This window comes from Elephas maximus, chromosome 11 (genome assembly GCF_024166365.1).
Source record: "Elephas maximus indicus isolate mEleMax1 chromosome 11, mEleMax1 primary haplotype, whole genome shotgun sequence".
Taxonomy (NCBI): Eukaryota; Metazoa; Chordata; class Mammalia; order Proboscidea; family Elephantidae; genus Elephas; species Elephas maximus.
The window spans coordinates 99,523,640-99,549,493 of NC_064829.1; the positions used below are offsets into that span (position 1 = coordinate 99,523,640).

The 25,854-nt window shown below is 46.1% G+C and overlaps 1 protein-coding gene across 3 annotated transcripts in view; it reads left to right on the forward strand.

Moving 5' to 3' along the window:
* The window catches only part of TRPM4 (transient receptor potential cation channel subfamily M member 4), a 45,010-nt gene extending 19,545 nt beyond the window's left edge, over positions 1 to 25,465 (forward strand). The window contains exons 10-25 of one of the 3 annotated variants that reach the window (XM_049901746.1): positions 1,030 to 1,142; positions 1,469 to 1,816; positions 2,007 to 2,141; positions 11,969 to 12,098; positions 12,273 to 12,418; positions 13,499 to 13,611; positions 13,944 to 14,021; positions 17,857 to 18,288; positions 22,233 to 22,365; positions 22,573 to 22,747; positions 22,946 to 23,123; positions 23,580 to 23,773; positions 24,242 to 24,374; positions 24,569 to 24,641; positions 24,734 to 24,839; positions 25,083 to 25,464. In XM_049901746.1, coding sequence (XP_049757703.1) covers positions 1,030 to 1,142; positions 1,469 to 1,816; positions 2,007 to 2,141; positions 11,969 to 12,098; positions 12,273 to 12,418; positions 13,499 to 13,611; positions 13,944 to 14,021; positions 17,857 to 18,288; positions 22,233 to 22,365; positions 22,573 to 22,747; positions 22,946 to 23,123; positions 23,580 to 23,773; positions 24,242 to 24,374; positions 24,569 to 24,641; positions 24,734 to 24,839; positions 25,083 to 25,087 — 2,492 coding nt within the window. In that variant the 3' untranslated portion in view covers positions 25,088 to 25,464. Of the gene's footprint in view, positions 1 to 1,029; positions 1,143 to 1,468; positions 1,817 to 2,006; positions 2,142 to 11,968; positions 12,099 to 12,272; positions 12,419 to 13,498; positions 13,612 to 13,943; positions 14,022 to 17,856; positions 18,289 to 22,232; positions 22,366 to 22,572; positions 22,748 to 22,945; positions 23,124 to 23,508; positions 23,774 to 24,241; positions 24,375 to 24,568; positions 24,642 to 24,733; positions 24,840 to 25,082 lie in introns of those variants that run through there. The other 2 variants (XR_007519366.1, XM_049901747.1) reach the window with 2 other exon arrangements.
* Positions 25,466 to 25,854: the final 389 nt, after the last annotated feature.

Sequence of the window (25,854 nt, forward strand, 5' to 3'; positions counted from 1 at the left end):
TGTTCTTGGGGACTCTAAAGCACTGCTCTCTGGTTCTGAGGTGAATCTTATTTATGCCTGTATCTTAGTTTCTTAGTGCTGCTATAACAGAAATACCACAAGTGGGTGGCTTTAACAAACAGAAATTTATTGTTTCACAGTTCAGGAGGCTAGAAATCTGAATTCAGGATACTGGCTCTAGGGGAAGGCTTTCTCCCCTGTCTGCTCTGGGGGAAGGTCCTTGTCTTAGCTTCTCTAGCATTCTTCTCCATGCTCCTTGGAGAACTCCATGTGGCATATCTTCTCCCTGTTTACTTCTGTACCTAATCCACTCCTTTTATATCTCAAAAGTGATTGGTTTAAGACACACTGTACACTGATATGGTCTCATTAGCATAACAAAACCCATCCCAAATGGGATTACATCTACAAGTACTATATGTTGTTGTGTGCCTTCCAGTCAATTCTAACTCATAGTGACCCCATGTGACAGAGTAGAACTGCTCTATAGGGTTTCCAAGGCTGTAATCTTTGCGGGAGCCGATTGCTAGGTCTTTTCTCCTGTGGAGCAGCTGGTGGGCTTGAACAGGTGACATTTTGGTTAGCAGCTGAGTGCTTAACCACTGTGCCACCAGAGCTCCTTTCCACAAGTATAGGGGTTGGGATTTACAACGCATATTTTTGGGTGACTCAATTCAATCTATAACATGCTTGTAATAATCTGACTTCTTAAAGACCCCGGACTTTGCTCAACATCATCCTTCTTAAACCAAAAACCAAACCCAGTGCCATCGAGTCGATTCCAACTCATAGTGACCCTATAGGACAGAGTAGAACTGCCCCGTAGGGTTTCCAAGGAGCGCCTGGTGGATTTGAACTGCTGACTCTTTTGTTAGCAGCCGTAGCACTTAACCACTATGCCACCAGGGTTTCCATCGCCCTCCTTACGTGGAGTTTAATGTCAGCCACACCAAATAGAAGCGAAACATCCATCAGATGTTCCCATCCTCCCTCTGACTTCTTGCCCCTGTCTCCCTCTCACCCTTCCAGCCTGTGGGACCTCTGAGGCCTCAGCTTACCTGGATGAGCTGCGTTTGGCTGTGGCTTGGAACCGAGTGGACATTGCCCAGAGCGAGCTCTTCCGGGGGGACATCCAGTGGCGGGTGAGGGGCTGGGGCCTTGGGTGGCCGGGTGGCTCTGGGCATTGAGGGTCCTGCTAAGGGGGATGTGTACTTCTCCCTCCCTGACTTCTTCGACACCTGACCCTGCCTTCCATTATGGCTGTCCAGCCTTCCCTTAATTGTCCACCCATCTCTGATTGTCTGCCCCATCTTGTGCCCCCTCTGCTCGTTCATTCGTCCATCCATCCATCCATCCACACCTGACTCATAGCCCTGCACCCCCATCTCCTCTCCTTGACGTCTGACCTCACCTGGACTTCTGTTTGTCACTCTGCTCACCTCTTGCTCCGTTCATCCCATCCCACAAGTCCTTCCACTTGGAGGCCTCCCTCCTGGACGCCCTCCTGAATGACCGGCCCGAGTTCGTTCGTCTGCTCATCTCCCGTGGCCTCAGCCTGGACCACTTCCTGACTCCGGCGCGCCTGGCCCAGCTGTACAGCGTGATGCCCCCCAACTCAGTGGTCCGCCACCTTCTGGGCCAGGCGTCCCACGGCGCGGGCGGGGGCACCAAGGCCCCAGCCCCTAAAGGCTCTGCGGAGGCCTCGCCCCCTGACGTAGGGCATGTGCTGCGGCTGCTGCTGGGGGAAATGTGCGCTCCGAGATACTATCCCGGGAGCGCAGCGGACCCCCACCCTGGCCAAGGCTGCCCGGAGAGCGTAAGGACCGGGCAGTGCTGGGGCCAGGCACGGAGGAACCCGGGGGCGGGGCTATGTCAGGGAGGGGGCGTGGTCATAGCTTGGGGTGTGGCTGAGCCAGGGGCGGGGCTGATGGGGCCAGTGGGGCGGAGCCAGGCAGCGGTGGAGGGGGAGCAGGGCGCAGACCTAACCACGCCTTTCCTACCTGCAGACTGGCCTGCTCTCGGCCAGGACAACCTCGGAACTCAGGCTGGACGCTGTCCTTGGGCAGGCCCCCTTGAGTGACCTGCTGCTCTGGGCACTGCTGTTGAACAGGTCTCAGATGGCCCTGTATTTCTGGGAGATGGTGAGTTCTGGTCCTGATCTCTTATTCTACTCTCTTCTGCTTCTGTTTCCTTTATGCCTACCAGACACCCCCGCGACAGGATTCCCTGGTCTCTGACATCACCCTGACTTCCACCCATCCTCAATTTCCGATATATGACTCCAACTACTACTACTTCTCCTCCTCCTCCTTCTTTTTCCTTCCTCCCACCCTCCTTTTCCCCCCCATTTTGTGTGTGTGTGTGTGTGAAAATATACACAACAAAACATACACCAACAATTTCCACATGTGTAATTCAGTGGCATTGATTACATTCTTCAAGTTGTGTAACCGTCCTTACTATCCTTTTCCCAATCATTCCACCACACTGACATAAACTCACTGCCCCCTAAACAGAAACTCCCCCTTTGCCCTCTCCCTTCCACCCCTGGTAACCGCTAATAATTTTTGGTTTCTACTTATTTGCTTATATCATGTAAGTGAGATCATACAGTATTTGTCCTTTTGCAACTAGTTTTGCTCAGCATGACGCTTTCAAGGTTCACCCATGTTGTGACATGCATCAGAACTTCATTTCTCTCTTTAATTTTTATTTTAATTTTGGTGAAAATATACATGGCAGACACATTCATCAATGTCTACTTGCATGATTCACTAACATTGGTTACATTCTTTACGTGCATCATCATTCTCACTGTTTCTACCCGTATTGTTTTACCACTGTGAATTTAGATGCATTACCCCCTAAACTTCTCATCTGTGTTTTAGAATTACTGTTGACAATTTGATCTCACATAGATAATTCTTTGCAAGAGTGCATTGCTCATGTCGAACATGCTTTACTAATTTAGCTACACTGTTGTTTAGTTTAAAGATGACCTCCGGGGATAAATTCAGTTAATGGCTTGAAAATTTTCTCAGAGCAATGGATTCAGGGGTTCCTTCTGTCTCAGTAGGTCCAGTAAGTCTGGATGCTGTAAGAATTTAAAATTTCATTCCACATTTCCCCCTTCGATCAGGATTCATCTACTGATTCGTTGATCAAAATGTTCAGTAATGGTGGCCGGGCACCATCCAGTTCTTCTGGTATCCTGGCAAAGGAGGCTGTAGTTCATGGAGGCAGTTAGTCCTGCCCGACTTCGTTTCTCTTTATGGCTCAGTAGTATTCTATTGTATATGTATGTACCACATTTTATGTACCTATTCATCTCTTTATGGTCATTTTGGCTGTTACACAGTGCTTTTAAAACAAAACAAGTGTTGCGTATGGATAAATGTTGCAAAAGTATGCAAAGGTGCCTGGACTTGACAAACACCAAAACAAACAAACAAAGAAAAAAAAACAAACCAAACCCATTGCCATTGAGTCGATTCCAACTCATAGTGACCTTGTAGGACAGAATAGAATTGATAAATTGGGTTTCCAAGCCTGTAATCTCTATGGTGGAGAATATTGAATATACCATGGACTGCCAGAAAGATGAGCAAATCTGTTTAGGAAGATATACTGCCAGAATGCTCCTCAGAAGCAAGAATGGTGATGCTTTGTCTCACGTGCTTTGGACATGTTATCAGGTGGGACCAGTCCCTGGAGAAGGATATCATTCTTGGTAGAGGGTCAATGAGAAAGAGGAAGACCCTCAATGAGATGGAATGACACAGTGGCTACAATGGGCTCAAGCATAACGATTGTGAGGATGGCGCAGGACTGGGCAGTGTTTCGTTCTGTGGTGCATAAGGTTGCTATGAGTCAGAACCGAGTCAATGGCACCTAACAACAACAACAGCCTCTGCAGAAGCAGACTGCCACATCTTTCTTCCATGGAGTGGCTGGTGAGTTTGAATGCCTGACCTTTTGGTTAGCAGCCAAGCACTTAACCACTGTGCCAACTAATGACAAGTAAGGACAGAGAGTTTATTCTTCAGGGTAGGGAGGAAGGAATGTAATCAGGAAAGGAACACGGGACGTTGTTATTTGTAAATTTATTTTTGAGCCTGGAGGCGGAAGCCATGAACTCATTATATTATTACCTATTGTTTTTCTACATGCTAGAAATATTTCATAATAAAACAAAAATTTTACCTACCAACTCCACGTCTAAGGAAATAATCCCATGTCTTGGGCAAGTACTAAAATATTTCTATGGAAAGATGTTTATCTCTGCATTGTTTGAATAACAGAAGAATAAGAGAAACCTTAATGCTTGATTATGGGAGATTGGTTGAACCAATTATAGCACATCCACAAGATGAAATAGCAATACAACCAAACTCATTGCTGTCAAGTTGATTCCGACTCATAGCGACTCTGTAATAGAATTGCCCACAGGGTTTCCAAGGCTGTAATCTTTACAGAAGCAGACTGTCACATCTTTCTCCCGTGGAGTGGCTGGTGGATTTGAACCACTGACCTTTTGGTTAACAGCCAAGTGCTTAACCACTCTGCCACTGGGGCTCGAAATAGCAATACCTAACAGTTAACCGCCTTGTCATTCAGTGACTCTGACCCATGGAGACACCATGTGTCAGAGTAAAACTGTGCTCCATAGAGTTTTCAATGACTGATTTTTTAGTTTTAGTTTTGGAAGCAGATCTTCAGGCCTTTATGTTACCCCGTGCCCCCCCGCCCCCAACTAAAATAAACAAAAAAGTCACCCTGGGAATCTGGTTAAAATACCACCCTCCTTCTTCTCCTTCTTTCTTTCTCTTTCCTCTTCCTTCCTCTCCCTCCCTCTTCTCCTTCTGCTTCTCTTCCGTTCTCCTTTCTCCTACTTCTTCCTTCCTCCTTCCTCCTCTGTCTCTCCCTCCTTCTTCTGCGTGTTGTGCATTTTTTGTAACTTGCTTTTTCAGTAAACAATATATATTGGGCATTTTTCCATGTCCATATGTATAATCAATCTCATTCTTTCAAAATCCTTGCATGTATAAGGAGGTTAGACTTCACCCTATAGCTGATGGGAAGTCATTGAAACATAGTTACACTTGTGACTGCAAAGTAGAAGGGAACACAGCTAGAGGTAGGGAGCCAGTTAAGAAGGTAAAGTTGGAGTCTTCCAGGCAACCAAGATGAGGTCCTAGATTAGTACAGGTGGGATAGAGATGTTGGGACACTTTTGAAAAATGCGTGGGAAGTTAAAGAGTCATGAGACTCGAGTACGATCCAAGATGGAGCCTACTTTTATGCTATAGAAATGGCTTAAGAGTTCTCCTTCAGCACTGGGCTGTTTTCAGCCTATCAGGCTATGGGTTCAGCATAGATTTTTGTTTTTGAGTTGTTGGAGTTCTGCATATGTTCCGAATACTAGACCTTTATCAGATATATGATTTGCAAATATTTTCTCCCGTTTATGGGTTGTCTTTTCATTGTCTTGGTAGTGTCCCTTGATGGGTAGAAGTTTTTATTTTGATAAAGTCCAACTTATCTTTTTTTTTTCCTTCTGTTGCATGTGCTTTTTGTATCATATCTTAAAAAATTTGCCAAATCCAATGCCATGGAGAGTCATCTCTATTTTTTCGTCTAAGACTTTTATAGCTTTAGCTCCTGCATTTAAGTCTTTGATCCAGTTTGAGTTAATTTTTGTGTGTGGTGTGAGGTAATGTAACGGAACGAGGGTTCTTGTCCTGTCCTATTAGCTGATTGAAATAAGACGGATGCCACACCACCAGTTGCAAGGGAAACAGAAAGTGGAAATTTATTGTCTGCGCAGACAAGGAGCAACTCGGGGTCTAGCGACCATAAGGCCACGTGCTCGCTGTCTGAGGGGGCTTCTGGGGGTTGGGTTTGATGCCTGGAACTCTCTGCCCTTAGCCCTCCCATGTCCTTATTTGGAGGTCTGGATGTTGAATCATGTCGGTAATATTCAGGTCCAAGGACAGACTGAGGACACAGCTCTTCAGGTCCTGCACATGCGCCAAAATCTTGGTTTGTGCATGTGTAGGATTCTGGCACCAGATTGAAACTGTGGTTATGGCCGCAGGCTGGTCAGGCCAAACCACAGTTAGAAGCTGTAGCTTGGCAGGCTGTGAGCGGGGTGGGGAACCGCAGCCAAAGGCAGGGGGATGTCTCGGCGGAGGCTTCAGTAAGGGGTCCAGCTTCATTCTTTTGCATCTGTTGTTGTCGTTAGGTGCCATTGAGTGCCGACTCATAGCCACCCCATGTACAACAGAATGAAACACTGCCTGGTCCTGCACCATCCTCACAATCTTTGCTATGCTTGAGTCCGTTGTTGTAGCCACTGTGCCAGTCCATGTTTTGAAGGTCTTCCTCTTTTTCCCTGACGCTCCACTTTACCAGCTTGATGTCCTTCTCCAGGGACTGGTCCTTCCTGATAACATGTTCAAAGTACATGAGATGAAGTCTCCCCATCCTCACTTCTAAGGAGCTCTCTGGCTGTACTTCTTTCAAGACAGATTTGTTCATTTTTCTGGCAATACATGGTATATTCAGTATTCTTCGCCAACACCACAATTCAAAGGCATCAATTCTTCTTCAGTCTTCCTTATTCATTGTCCAGCTTTTGCATGTGTATGAGGCGATTGAAAATACCATGGCTTGGGTCAGGCACGCCTTAGTCTTCAAAGTGACATCCTTGCTTTTCAACCCTTTAAAGAGGTCTTATTTGCCCAAGGCAATACTTCATCTGATTTCTTGACTGCTGCTTCCATGGGCGTTGATTGTTGATCCAAGTGAAATGAAATCTTTGACAGCTTCAATCTTTTCCCCGTTTATCATGATGTTGCTTATTGGTCCAGTTGTGAGGATTTGTGTTTTCTTTATGTTGAGGTGCATCCATACTGAAGACTGTAGTCTTTGATCTTCATCAGTAAGTGCTTCAAGTCCTCTTCGCTTTCAGCAAGCAAGGTCGTGTCATCCGCATATCACAGATTGTTAAAGAGTCTTCCTCCAATCCTGATGCCCTGTTCTTTTCCATATAGCCCAGCTTCTTCGATTATTTGCTCAGCATACAGAGTGAATAAATTTGATGAAAGGATACAGCCCTGATGCACACCTTTTCTGACTTTAAGCCACACAGCCTCTTGGTCTATGTACAGGTTCCTCATGAGCACAATTAAGGGTCCTGGAATTCCTATTCTTTACAATGCTATCCATAATTTGTTATAATCCAGTTGAATATCTTTGCATAATCAGTAAAATACAGGTAAAAATCTTTCTGGTATTCTCTGCTTTCAGCCAAGATTCATCTGATATCAGCAATGATATCTCTCATTCCACATCCTCTTTTGAATCTAGCTTGAGCTTCTGCCAGCTTCCTGTCCTGTCGTAAGCACTTTTCAATGATCTTCAACAAAATTTTACTTGTGTGTGATATTAATGATATTGTTTGATAATTTCTGCGTACTGTTGGATCACCTTTTTTTGGAATGGGCACAAATATGGATCTCTTCTAGTCGGTTGGCCGAATTTCTTGACATAGATGAGTGAGCACATCCAGTGCTGCATCCATTTGTTGAGACATCTCAATTGTTATTCCTTCAATTCCTGAAGCCTTGTGTTTCACCATTCACTTCAGTGCAGCTTGGACTTCTTCCTTCAGTACCATCAGTCCTTGATCATATGCTACCTCTTGAATGTCAACCAAATATTTTTGGTACAATGAGTCTGTGTATTCCTTCCATCTTCTTTTGATACCTCCTGTGTCATTCAACATTTTTTCCATAGAATCCTTCAGTATCACAATTCAAGGCTTGAATTTTTTCTTCAGTTCTTTCAGCTTGAGAAATGCTGAGCATGTTCTTCCCTTTTGGCTTTCTGACTCCAGGTCTTTGCACATGTCATTATAATGCTTTACTTTGTCTTCTCAAGCTGCCCGTTGAAATCTTTGGTTCAGCTCTTTTACTTCATCATTTCTTCCTTTCACTGTAGCTACTCTAAGTTCAAGAGAAATTCAGAGCCTCTTCTGACATCCATTTTGGTCTTTTCTTTCTTTTTAATGGCCTTTTGCTTTCTTCTTGTATGATGTCCTTGATGTCATCCCACAACTTGTCTGTTCTTCAGTCATTAGTGTTCAGTGCATCAGATCTACCGTTGGGATTGTCTCTAAATTCAGGTGGGATATATTCAAGGTCATATTTTGGTCATGTGGACTTGCTGTAATTTTCTTCAGCTTCAACTTGAGCTTCATATGAGCAATTGATGGTCTGTTCTGCAGTTGGCCCCTGGCCTTGTTCTGACTGATGATATTAAGCTTCTCCATCCTCTCTTTCCACAGATGTAGTAAATTTGATTCCTGTGTATTCCATCTGGTGAGGTCCACATGTATAGTCATTGTTTATGTTGCTGAAAAAAGCTATTTGGAACGAAGAAGTCATTGGTCTTACAAAATTCCATCCTGCAATCTCTGGCATTGTTTCTATACCAAAGCCATATTTTCCAACTACTGATCCTTCTGCTTTGTTTCCAACTTTCACATTCCAATCACCAGTAATTATCAATGCGTCCTGATTGTATGTTTGATCAATTTCAGACTGCAGAAGTTGGTAATAATCTTCATTTCTTCATCTTTGGCCTTAGTGGTTGAATAATAGTCTCTTCAAGGCAATCTGGGTTTTCACTATTAGGTACTTTAAAACTCTTCCAGCCTCTAACTATTCACAGTTTCAAAACCACTTCCACATTTTAGGTGTTGTTTAGAGCAGCACCCCACTCACAGTAGCAGATTCTGTCTTCACTATCTAGTGCTGCTATAACAGAAATACCACAAATGGGTGACTTCAACAGACAGAAGTTTATTCTCTCACTGTTTAGGAGGCTAGAAATCTGAATTCATTGTGCCAGCTCCGGGGGAAGGCTTTATGTCTGTGGTTCTGGTTCTGGAGGAAGGTGCTTGTCATCAATCTTCCCTTGGTTGAGGAGCTTCTCAGCACAGGGACCCCAGGTCCAAAAATATGCTATGCTCCCAGTGCTCCTTTTGTGATAGTATGAGATCCTCATGTCTCTCTTTTTGCTTCTCTCTTTTATATCTCAAAAGAGATTGACTTAAGACACAACCTAATCTTGTAGATTGAGTCCTGCCTCATTAACGTAACTGCTGCTAATCCACCTCATTAACATCATAGAGGTAAGATTTACAACACATAAGAAAATCACATCAGATGACAAAATGGTGGACAGTCACACAATACTGGGAATCATGGCCTAGCAAAGTTGACAGATATTTTTTGGAGACACAATTCAATCTGTGACATGCCTTTTATCACTTTGAGGGCTTTCTACTATTCCTGTTTTTTTTGAGCTTTTTTTTTAAAAAAAATTTTAGCATATTTAAGACAGTTAACGTAAAGTCTTTGTCTGGTGAGTCTAATGTCTGGGCTTCTTCAGGGATAGCGTCTGCTAATTTCTCCTGTAAATGGACCATACTTTCTTTGTATGCCTTGTGATTTTTTGTTGAAAACTGAGCATTTTGAATATTATAATGTGGCAACTCAGAAAATCTGCTTCTCCTCCACCCCTAGGATTTGGTGTTACCACTTTTTGTGGGTTGTTGGTGTTTGTTTAGTGGCTTTTCTAAACTACTTTTGTAAAGGCTGTATTCTTTGTCATGTACGGCCCCTGAAGTCTCTGTTCCATTTGCTTAGTTATCAGCTAGTGATTTGGCATGATTTCCTTAAACATATAGAGCCAATAAACAAAAACAAAAAAACCTCAAAATGGAAACTAACGCTTGTCCAGTCTTTGCAGACTGGCTCTGTGTTGGGGAACTCCTTCAATGCTTAGCCAGGTCATTTACAACTGTATCTTAACCTCCACGTCCTGCTTGTGCAGAGCCTAAAGGTCAGCCAGAGGTGAACCTTAGGGTCTTCTCATCTCTTTTTTGAGCATGTATTCAGTCCTGGAAATATGCATGGCCTTCAAGATGCCCTGGTGTACACATGGGAGCTTTTCAAAGCCTTTATTCCCAGAAATATCTCTTTCTTAAGACTTCTTTCCCAGGCTTTTCAGTCTATCTATTGCATCTCCAACTATTATCCATTGTTTTCAGTGACTTTGGCTAATACTTTTGCTTTTAAATGCTTGCAGCACCTGGGAAGCTGCTTCTGCTCTGGGAAAGCTCAGAGACAGACACAGCAAAGGCTGTCTGTTGAGCTGATTGTTCATTGAGGCTTCAGACAGGTTCAAAAACATAAGCACAGTTCTTTGAAAATAAGGTCCTAATTGCTTCCTGTGGTATCAGCAACCTGCACCAGGAACTTAGGCTGCTGTCTTCATGCCTACAGCTGAGCAGAGGAGTGGGGAAGTAGTAAGTGGGTAAGTTAGAATGCCACAGTGCTCTCTTACTAAAATTCAGAAGTTTCTTTCTTCATTAAGCATTCCTGTGGTTGTTATACATTTTTATTAGATTCTAGAGTTCCAAAAAAGTTGACTCTGACAGTTTTTGTCAGCTTATTCATTGCTTTTATGGAGGAATAGAGTTTGGAGTACCATACACTGCCATTTTTGTTGGCATTTTCAAATGCTTCTTGACCTGTCTTATAACCTCTGATGTCTTTCTTTTTTTTTGATTTTTATAGTACTTTAGGTGGAAGTTTTCAGAGGAAATTAGTTTCTCATTCAAAAATTTATACCCAGATTGTTTTGTGACATTGGTTGCAATCCCTGCAATGTACCAGCACTCTCCCCCTTTTCACCCTGGGTTCCCTGTTTCCATTCATTCACTTTTGCTGTCCCTTCCTGCCTTCTCGTCTTGCTTTTGGGCAGGTGTGGCCCGTTTGGTCCTGTATACTTGATTGATCCAAGAAGCACATTCGTCACATGTGTTATTGTTTGTTTTATAGGCCTGTCTAATCTTTGGCTGAAAGGTGAACTTTGGGAGTGGCTTCAGTTCCGAATTACTAGAGTGTCAGGGGGCCATAGTCTTGGGGGTTCCTCCAACCTCTGTCAGACCAGTAAGTCTGATCTTTTTTGTGAATTTGAATTTTGTTCTATATTTTTCTCCTGCTCTGTCCAGGACCCTCTATTGTGATCCCTGTCAGAGCTGTTGCTGGTGGTAGCCGAGCACCATCTAGCTCTTCTGGGCTTAACCTCAGATGCCTAACTCCAAATATGCCTTCTGGCTCTGACTCCAGCCCCACTTCTGACTTGTATACCTGGGCTCTGAAACATCTGATTTCTGATGTTTTCACCTGATGCTCAGTTTCCTCCAGATCCACCTACAAACATTACCTCACTATTGGCCTCTGATGACCCCATTTCTTGTTTTATGACCTCTGAGCCTGTCTCTGCCTGTCATGGACTGAATTGTGTCCCCCAAAAATACATGCCAACTTGGGTAGGTCATGATTCCCTTGTTTGAGTGTATGATTGTCGACCGTTTTATCCTCTGATGTGATTTCCCTATGTGTTGTAAATCCTATCATTATGATGTAATGAGATGGATTAGTGGCAGTTATATTGATGAGGTCTACAAGATTAGTGTCTTAAGACAATCTCTTTTGAGATATAAATGAGAGAAGTGAGCAGAGAGACGTGGGGACCTCATACCACCAAGAAAGCGCCGGGAGCTGAGTGCATCCTTTGGACCTGAGGTTCCTGCACTGAGATGCTCCCAGACCAAGGGAAGACTGATGACAAGGACCTTCCTCTAGAGCTGACAGAGAGAGAAAGCCTTCCCCTGGAGTGGGTGCCCTGAATTCAGACTTCTAGCTTACTGGGCTGTGAAGAAATAAATTTCTCTCTCTTAAAGCCATCCACTTGTGGTATTTCTATTATAGCAGCACTAGATAACTAAGTCACTGCCCCAATCACTGTCTTTCTTTTCCTGTCCCTGATCCTCTCTGAACCTCACCCCAAATTCTGACCCTGTCCATGACCCTTCTCTCTGTTTCTCCAGAGCCCCAATGCTGTGGCCTCAGCTCTTGGGGCCTGTTTACTGCTCCGAGCGCTGGCACGCATGGAATCGGAGGCTGAGGAGGCAGAACGGAGGAAGGACCTGGCGGCCAAGTTTGAGGGGCTGGGTGTTGGTGCGTGAGGCAGGAGTGTTTGGGAGTGGAGGCAGGGAGGCTACCATGGGAGGGATGTGTGCATTTCTTTACTCATCTCATGCCCCTACCCCTCCCCTTAAGTTTCCTCACACCTCTCCATAACCCTGTCCCCCACTCCTTTTCCCTCCCCTCACATAAGTCCCCTGCCCTCAGGCCTCTTTGGCCAGTGCTACCGCAGTGATGAGAAATGGGCTGCCTGGCTACTCCTTCGCCGCTGCCCACTCTGGGGGAATGCCACCTGCCTCCAGCTTGCCATGCAGGCTGACGCCCGTGCCTTCTTTGCCCAGGATGGGGTACAGGTGAGTATCCAAGACCCCAGAGACCCAGTCAATTACCAACTGGACCCTGAGAACTGTGGGTTATCAGCCCCTGCCATCATGGGAAGTTCATGGTCTTGGTCAACTCTTCCCTTTGGAGACCACCCCTCCTCCAGGAAGGCTTGTTCTTCTTCCAGAAAGGCCACTCTTTCCATAAGAAGTTCCACCACTGCCACAGTAAAACCAACCTTCCCACAGGAAAGCCCACCCTCCTAAAAAGTTCCACTCCAATACAGTATAATAGGAAGTCCGATCTCTCACACTGGAAGTTCTTCCCACTCCCACAGGAAGTCCCTCCTCATCCACAGGAAGTCCATCTCATTCTTTAAGAGGTCCCTAATTCCAGTTCTCAACAATTAGAGTGACCTCACTGGAGAATTATTTAGTGTTTTTGAACATAGGCAAACTTGTTTAGGAAATTCCACCCATCCTATAGTAAACCCTCTCCCTCAGGAAGTCCTGCTTGTCCCCATAGTCACGTCCATCCTGCCAATCCTGCCATTTTGGAATGTTTCTCAGTATTTTTAATCTTAATCTGTCAGGGGCTCACCTCCAGGAAAGGAAGTTCTCTCCACCTCAGCAGGAAGTCCTGATTACCTCAACAGGAAGTTCCATCCTCACCTACTGGAATGATTTGACTGGCATTGCAAACAGTTACCCAGAGTCCTTTGCTTTGAATAATGGTTAAACTCATGGATTCCAGCTGGCTTTGTTTCTTTGGGCCAGTTCCTTAATCTGTGCCTCAATTTCCTCATTTATGAAAAGGGGAAAGGGAGAAAATACTAGTACTTATTTTCTTGGTGGTATGGTGAGGTTTAAGTGAGCTAATCCATGCAAAGCGCTTACTTAACCCAGTATCTGACATATAGTGTAAATCAATATTGGCTGTTTAACTGTACTGGCCAAAACCTGGGACAGGTTATCTTCCCCTTTAACAACCTCCTTCTCTGCTCCCATGTTGGGCACTTGCTCTGTGGTCTGGAGCTGTGGCCCAACCCTTGCCTGGGATCTTAGGGACTGTGGGGGGAGATTCATGCTCCTAATCATGCCCATATCCCACAGTCTCTGCTGACACAGAAATGGTGGGGGGCGATGGACACCACTACGCCTGTCTGGGCCCTGGTTCTCACCTTCTTTTGCCCCCCACTCATCTACACTGACCTCATCACCTTCAGGTCAGTCCCCTGGGGTTAGATTTGAAAGAGAGGGGTGCTCAGTTTTTCCTTCCTGGTCACTTCTGCCCACCTTCCACCTTTCCCACTTGGTCTGTCCACTGCTTAGACTTGGGGGCATGTTCTGGGAGGCAAGCTTTTGGGGTGTTCTTTGTGGTGTCTCTAGGTGCAGTTCCTCTGCCCCTCTAGCCCAGCCTCTTCGGGAAGGTCCCTTTGGGATGACTCTAGAGGAGCATCTCTGCCTCTTTGACATGTCTCTAGGTGAAGAAGTGTGGATCTGTCTGGGGAATTCATCTATTCTCCCCATTCTTACTCTGTGCTTCCCTCCATACTAGGAAGTCCAGAGAGGAGTTTGCACCGAAGGACCTGGAGTTTGACATGGATAAGGGCATGAATGGGGAAGGGCCTTTCGGGTGAGTAGGAGCTGGGGTCAGTGATGACCCCGGCACTGTGTGAAATCAGAGCACCCTAGGCGGCTTTAGGAGCAACAGGGCCTGGGAGCAAGGTCAGAGATGTGAACTGGGGCTTTGAGACATAGAGGCTTCATTGAGTCACTAAAGATACTGAGAAGGTTTCCCAAATGCTTGGTTGTGCCAACCTCAAGGTTTGGTTCAAGGCTTTGTTCTGCCACCAAGGAGGTCATCACTGGAAGTCAATTTGCTCATATTTGCCAGATTTACATGGCAAGTAGAATAGGATAGATTGGGCCCATTTGGGAATCTTTCATCTATTGCTTTTTCAGACTCCAGGTCCCTTGCTCTGAATGACTATGTCATGATACTGATGGAGGTGTTTTAAAAATCAGACCAAACCAAACCCACTGCCGATGAGTTGATTCCAACTCATACTGACCCTATAGGGCAGAGTAGAACTGCCCCATAGGGTTTCTAAAGCTGTAATCTTTATAGGAGCAGACTGCCACATCTTTCTCCCACAGAGCAGCTGGTAGGTTTGAACCGCTGACCTTTCAATTAGCAGCTGAATGCTTGAACCACTGCACCACCAGGGCTCCGCATTTTAAAAATCACCCCTGAGAAAATGAAGTAGAGTATTTATATCAAACTTCTGATAATGCCACACAGTGGCACATAGTGGAGGTGCTGAAGGACTTCACCCCGAGCCCCATTTTTCTTTTTTGCAAAATGAAGGTAAATAACAGGTTTTTCCTGTGTTAATCAATAAATAATAGGTTTTTCCTGAGTTAATCAATGAGCTCTGGTGACACAATTGTTAAATGCTTGGCTAACTGAAAGGTTGGTGGTTCAAACCCACCCAGTGGCTCTGTGGGAGAAAGATGTGGTAATCTGCTCCTGTAAAGATTACAGCCTAGAAAACTCTATGGGGCAGTTTTACTGTGTCAGATGGGGTTGCTCTGAGTCAGAATCTACTTGATGGCACACAACAACAACAACCTGTGTTAGTCAGGTTTGGTTGGGTGATGCTGCAATAACAAAGAATCCAAAAATCTCAGTGGTTTATAATAAGAACGGTTTATTTCTCACTTATACTACATTTGTGGGTTGACCATGGGTCTCTTCCATGAGGTTTCAACTTGGAGATGGGTGAGTAGCCCCTATCTGGGAAGTTTCTGGTCCCATGACGGAGGGAAAAGAGAGCTGGTGAACTATGCACTGGCTTTTAAAGCATCCAGATAGAAGTGGCATTGTGTGACTTTTGCCCACATTTCATTGGCAAAATCACACCCTATGGCAACTCCCAAGTTCCTGATTCTCCCACATGAAGGGGCATCACTGGGTGAGAACCAAAGTATTTAGTCAATAGTAATACAATATACCATAATGTTGGGAGGAGTCACTGAGATAATGTGTGTAAAACACATATCATAGGTCCTGGCACATGGTAAATGTTCAATTAATATGGATTATTGTTTCTATTGCTATTATTAATACATGTATTATTTATTTTGTTGAATGGTGTATGTGTGTGTAAGGGTTTAAATCCATGGTAATAAAGAAACAAAGAAAGAGGCCCACATTTATTCCCATTTTAGCATCCTCCATCTCTAGCCAGATCCACAAATGAGGGAAGGGAAGACTTCACTCTCCAATATCGCAGAAGGAAAGCCCACTACATGCCTCATAAAACAAGTCAAATTTAAAAATGTATATATACATTTTTAAGAGAAAATGTACAAAATAGAAGAGAAATGTGAAAAAAGAATAGACCAGTGAAAAAGTTGGGATGAAGATCCTAGTGTTTGGCATTAGTATCAACAATGGTGTCTTTGCCTAGTGGTTTCCCAACTTTTGCACCATATAATGATGATGATGATGATGGTAGTAATGACAATAACAATAGCTGACATTAAAGAACATTTACAGTGGATAGCCATTGTGCTAAATCCCTTTGAAAATTAATTCATTTAATTTTCTTAACAACCCTATGTGATTAGGAACTATTACTAACTCTGTTTTATGGATGAAATAACTGAGGTGTGAAGTCACTCCTCCACCCCCCTCCAAGCCTTGGGCAACCACTAATCTACTTTCTGTTTCTTTAGATTTGCCTATTCTGGATAGTTCATATAAGTGAAATCCTGTACTATGTGATCTTGTGACTGGTTTCTTGGCATGTTTTCAAGATCCATCAATACTGTAGCAAATATCAGTACTTCATCCTTTTTTATGGCTGAAAAATATTCCATTGTATGGATACACCACATTTTGTTTATTCATTCATAAGTTGATGGACACTTGGGTTGTTTCCACGTATTGGCTATTTTGTTTCTGCTTAGTCTTTAAGAAGAGGATGCTTCTCCAAGCCAGGGCATTTTTTCTGTTAACTTTTAAAATTTCTTATTATTAGCATAATTAATTTTGGTGTTTCTGATTTGAGGTCAGAATCAAGAGTCAGGATAAAATTGAGACAGAGGATCAGAACTCAAGTGAGATGGGTCAGAGATATGAGTGGCCCAGGAAAGTCAAAATTCAGACGTCAAACATGGTTGTATGGTCAGAGATCAGAAAGGGGAAAGGAAGATCATAGGAGAAAATTGTTATTGTTGGGTGCTGCTGAGTCGGTTTTCAACTCATAGCAACCCCCTGTGACAGTGCAGAACTGCCCCATAGGGTTTTCTAGAAGAATGAACAAGTCTGTCTTGGAAGATGTATAGCCAGAGTGCTTCTTGGAAGCGAGGATGGCTAGACATTTTCTCACGTATTTTGGACATGACCAGTCTCTGGAGAAGGACATCATGCTCGATAAAGTAGAGGGTCATCCAAAAAGAGGAAGACCCTCAGTGAGATGACTGACACAGTGGCTGCAACAATGGGCTGAAGCATAGCAACGATTGTGAGAATGACGCAGGACTGGGCAGTGTTTCGTTCTGTTGTACACAGGGTCGCTATGAGTTGGAACCAACTTGACAGCACCTAATAACAATGATAATCTTTACAGGAGCATATTGCCAGGCCTTTCTCCCACAGAGCTGCTGGGTAGGTTTGAATGGCCAGCCTTTCGGCTAGCAGCTGATTGCTTTAACCACTGCACCACCAGGGCTTCTTAGGAGAAAATTAGGCTGATAATCTGATACCAGAATTTGTGGGCCACAGATTAGTTTCAGGGTCATGAACTGTCAAAGCTGGGGAGCTGAGCTCATGAACGTAAGAGGGGATCAGAGATCATATTTGGGGTCAGAGGTCAGGTAGATAGTCTAAGGTAAAGAGTCAGAGGTCATGAAAGAACAGGGACTTGGAGTCAAAGGCCAAACAGGTGTCAGAGGTTGGCACAGGGGCCAGAGTTCATTATAGGGGTCAGAGGTCAGAAAGGTGGAGAAGGTCAGATACGGTAGGCCAGTAGTTTTGATGGTGGGAGAATTCAGAGGTCAGGGGTTATATGTTGTTGTTAGTTGCCTTTGAGCTGATTGCAACTCATGGTGACCCCATGTGTGCAGAGTAGGACTGCTCCATAGGGTTTTCAAGGCTGTGACCTTTTGGAAGCAGATCTCCAGGTCTGTCTTCCAAGGCGGCTCTGGGTGGGTTCGAACCACTAACTTTTCAGCTAGTAGTCGAGTGCTTAGCTGTTTGTACCACCCAGGGAATATGGGGGCTATATACAGGGGTCAAAAGTCAAGGTGGAAGAGTTCAGACTTAGTATCACAGGTCAGGCAGGGTCAGAGGTCATGAAGGTGGAGGAGGTCAGGTGTGGAAGGTTAGAGGTCTTGATCATGGTGAAGGTCGGAGTTCAGAGGTCAGATTGAGAGCTCCCTTCTATCTCTCTATCCCCCAGGCTGGCCGACCCCATAGAGAAGATGCCATTGGGAGTGTCAAAGCAGCCCAGACGCAGCAGATGCCCTAGGGGGCCCTGCTGGCGTCAGTGCCTGCACCGCTGGTCCCACTTCTGGGGGGCCCCGGTGACGGCCTTCATGGGCAACGTGGTAAGCTACCTGCTCTTCCTGCTGCTCTTTGCCCGTGTGCTGCTCATCGACTTCCATCCTGAGACAATCAGCACCCTCGAGCTGCTGCTGTACTTCTGGGCCTTCACCCTCCTCTGCGAGGAGTTCCGGCAGAGCCTGGGCAGTGAGTGGGGCAGCCTGGCCATCGGGCCGCAGGGCTGCAGCCACACCCCACTGCGCCGGCGGCTGCACCTCTACCTCGCTGACACCTGGAACCAGTGTGACCTATTGGCCCTCACCTGCTTCCTCCTGGGCATGGGCTGCCGGTGAGTGGCACCGTGACCTTTGAACCCCTGGCCCCATGGCAACCTCTGACCCTTCCCACTCCTGGGTCTCAACTCTTAAATTGTCTGGGGATCGACAGCATTTAAAACCAATTCTGCAACTCTGCTCGTTCTTAAAAATCAAACAAAAGACCCCTGTTACTGAAAACAAACGACACAAATCCCTTAAGGTAGAGTCCATTACGGCTCATGGTAACCCCATGTGTTCCAGAGTAGAATTGCCCCATAGGGTTTTCTTGGCTGTAATCTTTACAGCAGCAGATCACCAGGCCTTTCTTCCACAGAGCTACAGGGTTGGTTTGAACCGCCAACTTTTAGACTAGTATTCTTTTTGTTGTTAGTTGCCGTTGAGTCGATTCCAACTCATAGTGACCCCATGTGATAGAGTGGAACTGCCCCATAGGGTTTTGTTGGCTGTAATCTTTATGGAAGCAGATTGCCAGGTCTTTCTCCTGAAGAGCTGCTGGGTGGGTTTGAACCGCCAGCCTTTCAATTAGCAGCCAAGTGCCATCATTTTGCCACCATGGCTCCTTTTTAAGCTAGTAGCCCAGTGCAAACTGTTTGTACCACCCAGGGACCTTCTCTTGATTGAAAGCGCCTAAAGGTTGTCCAAGAACAGTTTGCTCCCACCTGGATATCTGGCTTTAGGGTTGATAAGATTTAGAGCAAGGGTGCAAATGAGTTCGCCATTGCCAGTCACCCAGCTTCTGCCGCTATTTAGTGCTGGGTCTGGAGGCTACCAGGTGTTTCTCAACCAGCTCTTGACAGACGTCACCTCTGCAGGAGACTTCTTGAAACAATTGAGGAAAATCTTTGGTTTCTGTCCTGTGTCCTTCTTCATTTGTTCAGTCTTGTTCAACGAGGACTTACTTTTGCATTTCTTTGGTAATTAAAACAAAAAAACTTGTTGCTATCAAGTCGATTCCAACTCGTGGTGACCGCACGTCTTTCACAGTAGAACTGTGCTCCGCAGGGTTTTCAGTGGCTGGGACCTTTTGGAAGCAGACCGCCAGGACGTTCTTCTACAGCACTGCTGGGTGGGTTCAAACCTTCGGCTTCTCAGTTCGTAGCCAAGTGCTTAGCCATTTGTACCACCCGGGGACTCCTACTTGATTATTATTTGGGTTAAGTTTTGGAAGAAATATTTATCATCCATGTTTTTGTCTGTATTGAATTTTGCTAATGTCTAGTGTCTGGCTGGGTGAATTTTCCTCTGTGGCCATGATTTCATATCCTGTTTTCTGGGGTTAAATTTCATAGATTCAGATTTCATCAGGGAGGCTCAAATCTTTTGTCAACTTTTCAGTCCTTGACCTTTTTAATTTTTTAACCCTTGACCAAGTATAGTCTTACCTGGTGTTGGTTATGTTTTCTTTTTAAAAGTTTCTTTTTCAGTTTTTTTTTATTCCATTGACCCATACACCATAGCTTATAAATTCATTAAAAGAAGTGTCATTTCTATTTATTTCTTAGCTAATTCGTTAAAAACAAATGATGAGGAACTACCTTCAGATATTTTCTGTTGCCAGGATTGGGTTGTATAATGTTAGTTCATTTCTTCCATGGTCTCTAGATCATACTGTCTGGTGTCCAGAGAAAGAGCAAATGGCAGGTCAGAATGTCTTTGGGGACAAATTGTCTTGTCTTTGAGTCTTAGCACATGCTGTTCCACCCCCCTAGAACACTTTTCCCTCCTCTCCTATGTCTGGCTAACTCCTCCAGTTCCTTCAAGCCTCATCCTTACAGTCCCTGCCTCTAGAAGCCTATCTGTATCCTTCTCAGGCCCAGACCCCTCTCTGTCTCCCCCATCACCCCAAAATCCCTTACAATGGTGCTCTGACCCTGGATTGTGGCTGCCTCTCACTTCACCCAAGATTATGAACTCCTCAAATCTTATCTGTCTCATTTTACAGCAACTTAAAATATGTTTTAAATATAGTCTGTTACCAAATAAATGCAACAATATGTCCTTGTTGAACAAAACTAAACAAATGAAGGACACAGGGCAGAAACCAAAGATTTTCCTCAATTGTTTCAAGTGTCCTCGCTTTCCCAAAAATTACCACCATCAACAGTTTGGTGCACATCCTGCTCATTCTTTCTCTATGTATTTACATATAATTCTTTTTACACAAACAACAATATATTTTATGTATTTTCTGCAACTTTTTCTCCACAATATGTAGTGACATTCTTTCCATGTCAGTATTTACAAATATACTTTTTTTTTTTAATGCTGTATCAGATTTCAGTCAAAGGGGTTTTAAGCATCATTGGCTAATGATCAGATCAAAGTCTTCTCTTTTCCAGAATTTAATGAATAAATTTGTTCTTTTTATAAGGTAAAAAAAAAAAAAAAGTGAGACAAAAATTCTGAACTTCAAGGGATAGAAATCAGTCTGAAGTTTCTTAACAAAGTCTCTTTTATTTTCTCTTCAAGATTATATTAAGTTATAATCAGATATTAGCTATTCTGGTTTCAGTCCTTTTGATGAGTTTTTTTTTTTTTTTTTTAAGTCTGAGCGGTTAGGAACCCCTCCCTTTGAGGAGAGCAGACAGGTTGTTGTGGACGCAAGTTGGTGACTATTTCCAAGAGACAAAGGGAGCCATACTCCCTTTTATAACCTGGATGGTTGACAACTGTGACTTCCCATTCAAGCTTTCTTCATTTGATTCACTGAGAGGCCTGCTTCCTGCTGTCTTAGACATATTAGAAAGTAATTCCATGTGAACAAGGTACGGGTAGTCCCTGACTTACGATGTATTTGAGTTATGAAGAACTGCATTTAACGACCCTTTGGCTTACATAACAGGCATATAACTGGAGAAGCAGGGAGTGCCAGTGTCGAAGCTGTGAGTTTATATGTAATGTTTCCAACCCCCAAAGACAAATAAAGATAGAATTTATAAAGATACTGATAATAAAAGGTAATAATGAAAACTAGAAAAAAAAAGGTATTCAACTTATGTTAGAACCGACTTATGACAGAGTCCTCAGAATAGAGACTTCTCATAAGCTGGGGACTACCTGATTTTAAACAGAGAGAGTGAAAAAACTGGCAGGACATTAGTGCTTCTGTTTATCCCTTATCATATTTTGTATAAAATATCTTCTGGGAGACGAAAGGGCTAAGGCTACATGCTACCGTTCTTTAGGAATGCAGCAACACTTTAGGCATTTTTTCAAACCCATTGCTTTCCAGGGGAAGGGACAGTTATTGCGTGGGAAAAATTAAAAGATCTCAGCTTGTAAGGGAGAAGTTTCCAGTGATTGCCAGAATGGAATGGATGAACCATACTACATTTTGCCAATTCCCTGTGGATGGGAAGGTCCCTGGGTAGGGCAAATGGTTTGCCGTTGGCTGCTAACTGAAAAGTTGGCAGTTCAAATCTACCCAACAGTGCTGCAGAAGAAAAGGCTGGCAATCTGCTTCTGTGAAGATGACAGCCAAAAAACCCTATGGAACAGTTCTGCTCTGTAACATGTGGGGTTTTCACGAGCTGGAACTGAGTTGAAATTGACCCAATGACAACAGGTTTTGTTTTTTTTTTTTAGTTCTTTGGTTGGACACTTTAGTTGTCTCTTTTATTAAGTTGCTTTTCTTTGCCTGTTGGTTTGCAGGAATTCTATATGTTTTGCCTTTTATAGGTTGGGCAGATATTTCGGCAGTGTTTCCAACTCAGTTCTTACAGGGACCTCCAGCTTTTTGCTAAGGCCCTCATTCATTGAGCTAGTAGTATCTAAAAGGTGCCAGCTCCCTTCCTGGCCCAGCTTGGCACTGAGTAAACCCTGATGAATCACAGGGTCCAGGGTCCTGCCTTGTGAAGGCCACGGCCTCATCTGAAGCATGGTGTTGGGATGGCTCCTGTTTTCCTTTGCATCCTGTGAACCTTGAGTGATGCCTCTTCGTCTCCCCACACCCCAGGATGACCCCCGGCCTCTATGAACTTGGCCGCACCGTCTTCTGCCTCGACTTCATGGTCTTCACGGTGCGGCTGCTGCACATTTTCACAGTCAACAAACAGCTGGGGCCCAAGATCGTCATCGTGAACAAGATGGTGAGGGGCGGGGCCAGAGGAAGAAAGGGGCTAGGCCAGGGGGTTATGGACATGGGGCGGGTGTCAGTCAGGGATGGGGATGGGGCCAGGGAAGGGGGAGGTATGGGCTCTGGAATAGAAGAGCGGAGCTTAGCTTTAGGATTCAGGGGCAGGGCCAGAGTAAGGAAGAGCGGGGCCAAGCTCTGCCACATCTTCCTCCCCTGGCAGATGAAGGATGTGTTCTTCTTCCTCTTCTTCCTTGGCGTGTGGCTGGTTGCCTATGGGGTGGCCACGGAGGGGCTCCTAAGGCCCCAGGACCGCAACCTACCAAATATCCTGCGCCGCGTCTTCTACCGGCCTTACCTACAGATTTTTGGGCAGATCCCCCAGGAAGAGATGGATGGTAAAGAGGGATGAGAGGACCCGATTTCCTCCTTCTGAGGCTCGGTCCCAACTCCCTAGGTTTCTGACATGCCCCGTCGTGGGACTCTATCCACCTCTGTCTGGACCTCTGTCCTTCCCTTCCTTTGTCCCCTGTGCCCCCAGCCCCCTGGGTTTCTGTCTTCTTCATGTCGCCATCCCTGAGTGTCTCTCTTCACAGTGGCCCTCATGGACCATGTCAACTGTTCGTTGGAGCAGGGCTTCTGGGCGAACGCTTCGGGGACACGCATGGGCTCCTGTGTCTCTATTTATGCCAACTGGCTGGTACTACTGCTCCTAGTCGTCTTCCTGCTCGTGGCCAACATACTGCTGGTCAATCTGCTCATTGCTATGTTCAGGTGAGGCCTGGCTGCCTCTGAACTGCATGAACTTTGACCCAGCATGACCCTTGATCCCAGCTTGACTCTCGACCCCATCATGATTCTCGAACCCAGCCTGCTCAATTCTGTCCTCAGTACTGAACTTCTGATGCAAATCCAAAGTTAGCTTGTCCCTAATCCCAGCCAGAACCTATTCCTGACTTGGACTTTTAACTCTGATCATCTCCCTGAGACCAGGCTGATAGTTGAGCCTGACTCCAACCTGTACCCGAATCCATGAGACCTTCCCCAACTTGACCTTTGACATCTAACCCTTGGCTCTCCAAACTTGACTTCTAACGCCATCCTGTAGTAACTACTTTATTGATTTTGACCCTTGCCCACTGCCTTGGACTGCGAACAGATATTGCCGGACATCTAACCTTTATCCACTGCCACTGAACTCCGGTAACCCTTGACCTCTGGCTTCCGCAGCCACACGTTCGGCAAAGTACAGGGGAACAGTGACCTCTACTGGAAGGCCCAGCGCTACAGCCTCATCCGAGAATTCCACACTCGGCCCGCGCTGGCCCCGCCCTTCATCATCATTTCGCACGTGCGCCTTCTCATCCGGCTACTGCGCAGCCTCTGGACTAGGTTGCCGTTCACCCGGGACGCCAAGCATTTCCGTGAGGGCGGGGCTTATCCCAAAGGGCAACACCCAGGGGGCGGGGCCTAAACGGAAAGACGGCCATAGAAGAAGGTAGAGGTCCACCAGAAGTACTTATGGAACTCACATAGGCTGGGCTTATACTTTCAAAGCAAGGGGCCTGGAATATCAGGGGCCCGGTCCAGAAGCGGAAACCCTGGTGGTGTACTGGTTAAGGGTTCATGCTGCTAAACAAGAGTTAGGCGGTTCGAATCCACCAGGCGCTCCCTGGAAACCCTGTAGTGCACTTCTACTCCGTAGGGTCGCTGTAAGTCCGAAACGAGGCGAGGGCAGTTTTTTTTTTTTTTTTTTTGGGGTGTAGAAGCCCACATGTGCAGGGCCTGAGAGCGCACCCTGGGGGTTTTGGGTGAGGAGGCTGGGCCTGGGAAGGGGCGTGGCCCGAGGCGGGGGCAGGCCTTATGACCCCACCCGGGACTCCGCCCTCCAGGGGTCTGCCTTGCGAAAGACGACGAGCGGAGGCTGTTGACATGGGAGTCGGTGCAGAAAGAGAATTTCCTGCTGGCGCGCGCGCGGGACAAAAGGGAGAGCGACTCTGAGCGTCTGAAGCGCACGTCGCAGAAGTGAGGGCGGGGTCTGGTCGGGGACTGGGCTTCGGGCCTCCGGGGTCGGGGCCGGAAGAGAGGAGGCAGAGAATGGGGCTTGCAAAAAGCGTGGGCGAGAGGCGGAGCCTGAGGAAGGTGGAGCTCCAGGGGGCGGGGCTTCAAGGGGCGGGGCTGGTGGGCAATGGGCGCCGGCCTGACCCCTCCCTCCTAAGGGTGGACAGTGCGTTGAAGCAGCTGGGACAGATCCGTCAGTACGAGCAGCGTTTGAAAGGCCTGGAGCGGGAGGTGAGGGCCCGGGATCGGGTTGGAGGCATGTGGCAGGGGTGCGGGGTGGTGGGGTGCCGGTCTCCTGCCCTGACTCCCCTTCTGCTCACCAGGTCCAGCACTGCAGTCGCGTACTGGACTGGATGGCTGAGACCCTGAGCCACTCTCCGTTGCTGCCCCCTGGGGGACCACCGCCCCCAGCCCCACCTGGACTCAAAGGTCTGTGCTTGGGTCCCTCTTGTATATTTCCGGCATCTGTCGCTATCTGCATCTGAGTCCTGCTTTCCTGGTCTCTGTAGGTGTGTTTCTGCTTGCCCCTCTTTCACTGCTCTTCCCTTGTGCTTTGGCCACTGTCTACTCTGTGCTTCTCTCCCCCTTTTTCTCCCTCTCTTCTCCTTGGCAGTCTCCCACCTTATCTATGTGTCTGTCCCCATCACCTGCTCTATTTCATGTCTCCCCCAGACTGAGTCCTGCTGGCAGACTTCGAAGAGTAGCCACACAAGCGAGTATTATTCCCAGGATAACAGCTCAGCCAGACCTCGCCCCTTGCACCAGACAGTGTCCTTAAGGAGGGCCAAATGCCCATGGACCACCACCTGAGCTGCTGTCAGGACCACAGAGAGGAGTGTCATCTATATGGACCACACTAGGCCTGGCTCCTCCCAGAACCAGCTCCATTCTGGAAAGATCAGCCTCTGGAGCCTGGGCCACTGCCCCTTTGAGGGCCCTGATGGAGCTGGCTGGGCTGGGGTTCCTTGAGGTACAGGGACCACAGACCCTACTCACAGCTCCCCACACTGGGAAAATAAAGCCATTTGAGATAAGTAGGGTCTGGATGCTTGATTTTGGGGGAAGTGGGTGGTGTTTGAAGCCCTGGCGGCACAGTGGTTGACAGCTACGGCTAGCTACGGCTGCTAACCAAGAGGTCGGCAGTTTGAATCCACCAGCTACTCCTTGGAACCCTATGGGGCAGTTCTACTCTGTTCTGTAGGGTCACTATGAATCGGAATTGACTGGATGGCAGTAGGTTTTGTTTTTTGGCTTTAGGGGGTGTCCAGGGAGCCCTGGTGACAGTGGTTAAGCCCTTGACTGCTAACTGAAAGAACGACGGTTTGAATCTACCAGCTGTTCAGCAGGAGAAAGCTGTGGCAGTGTGCTTCCTTAACGATTACAGCCTTGGAAACCTTATGGGGCAGTTCTGCTATGTTCCATAGGGTCTCTGTGAGTCAGAATT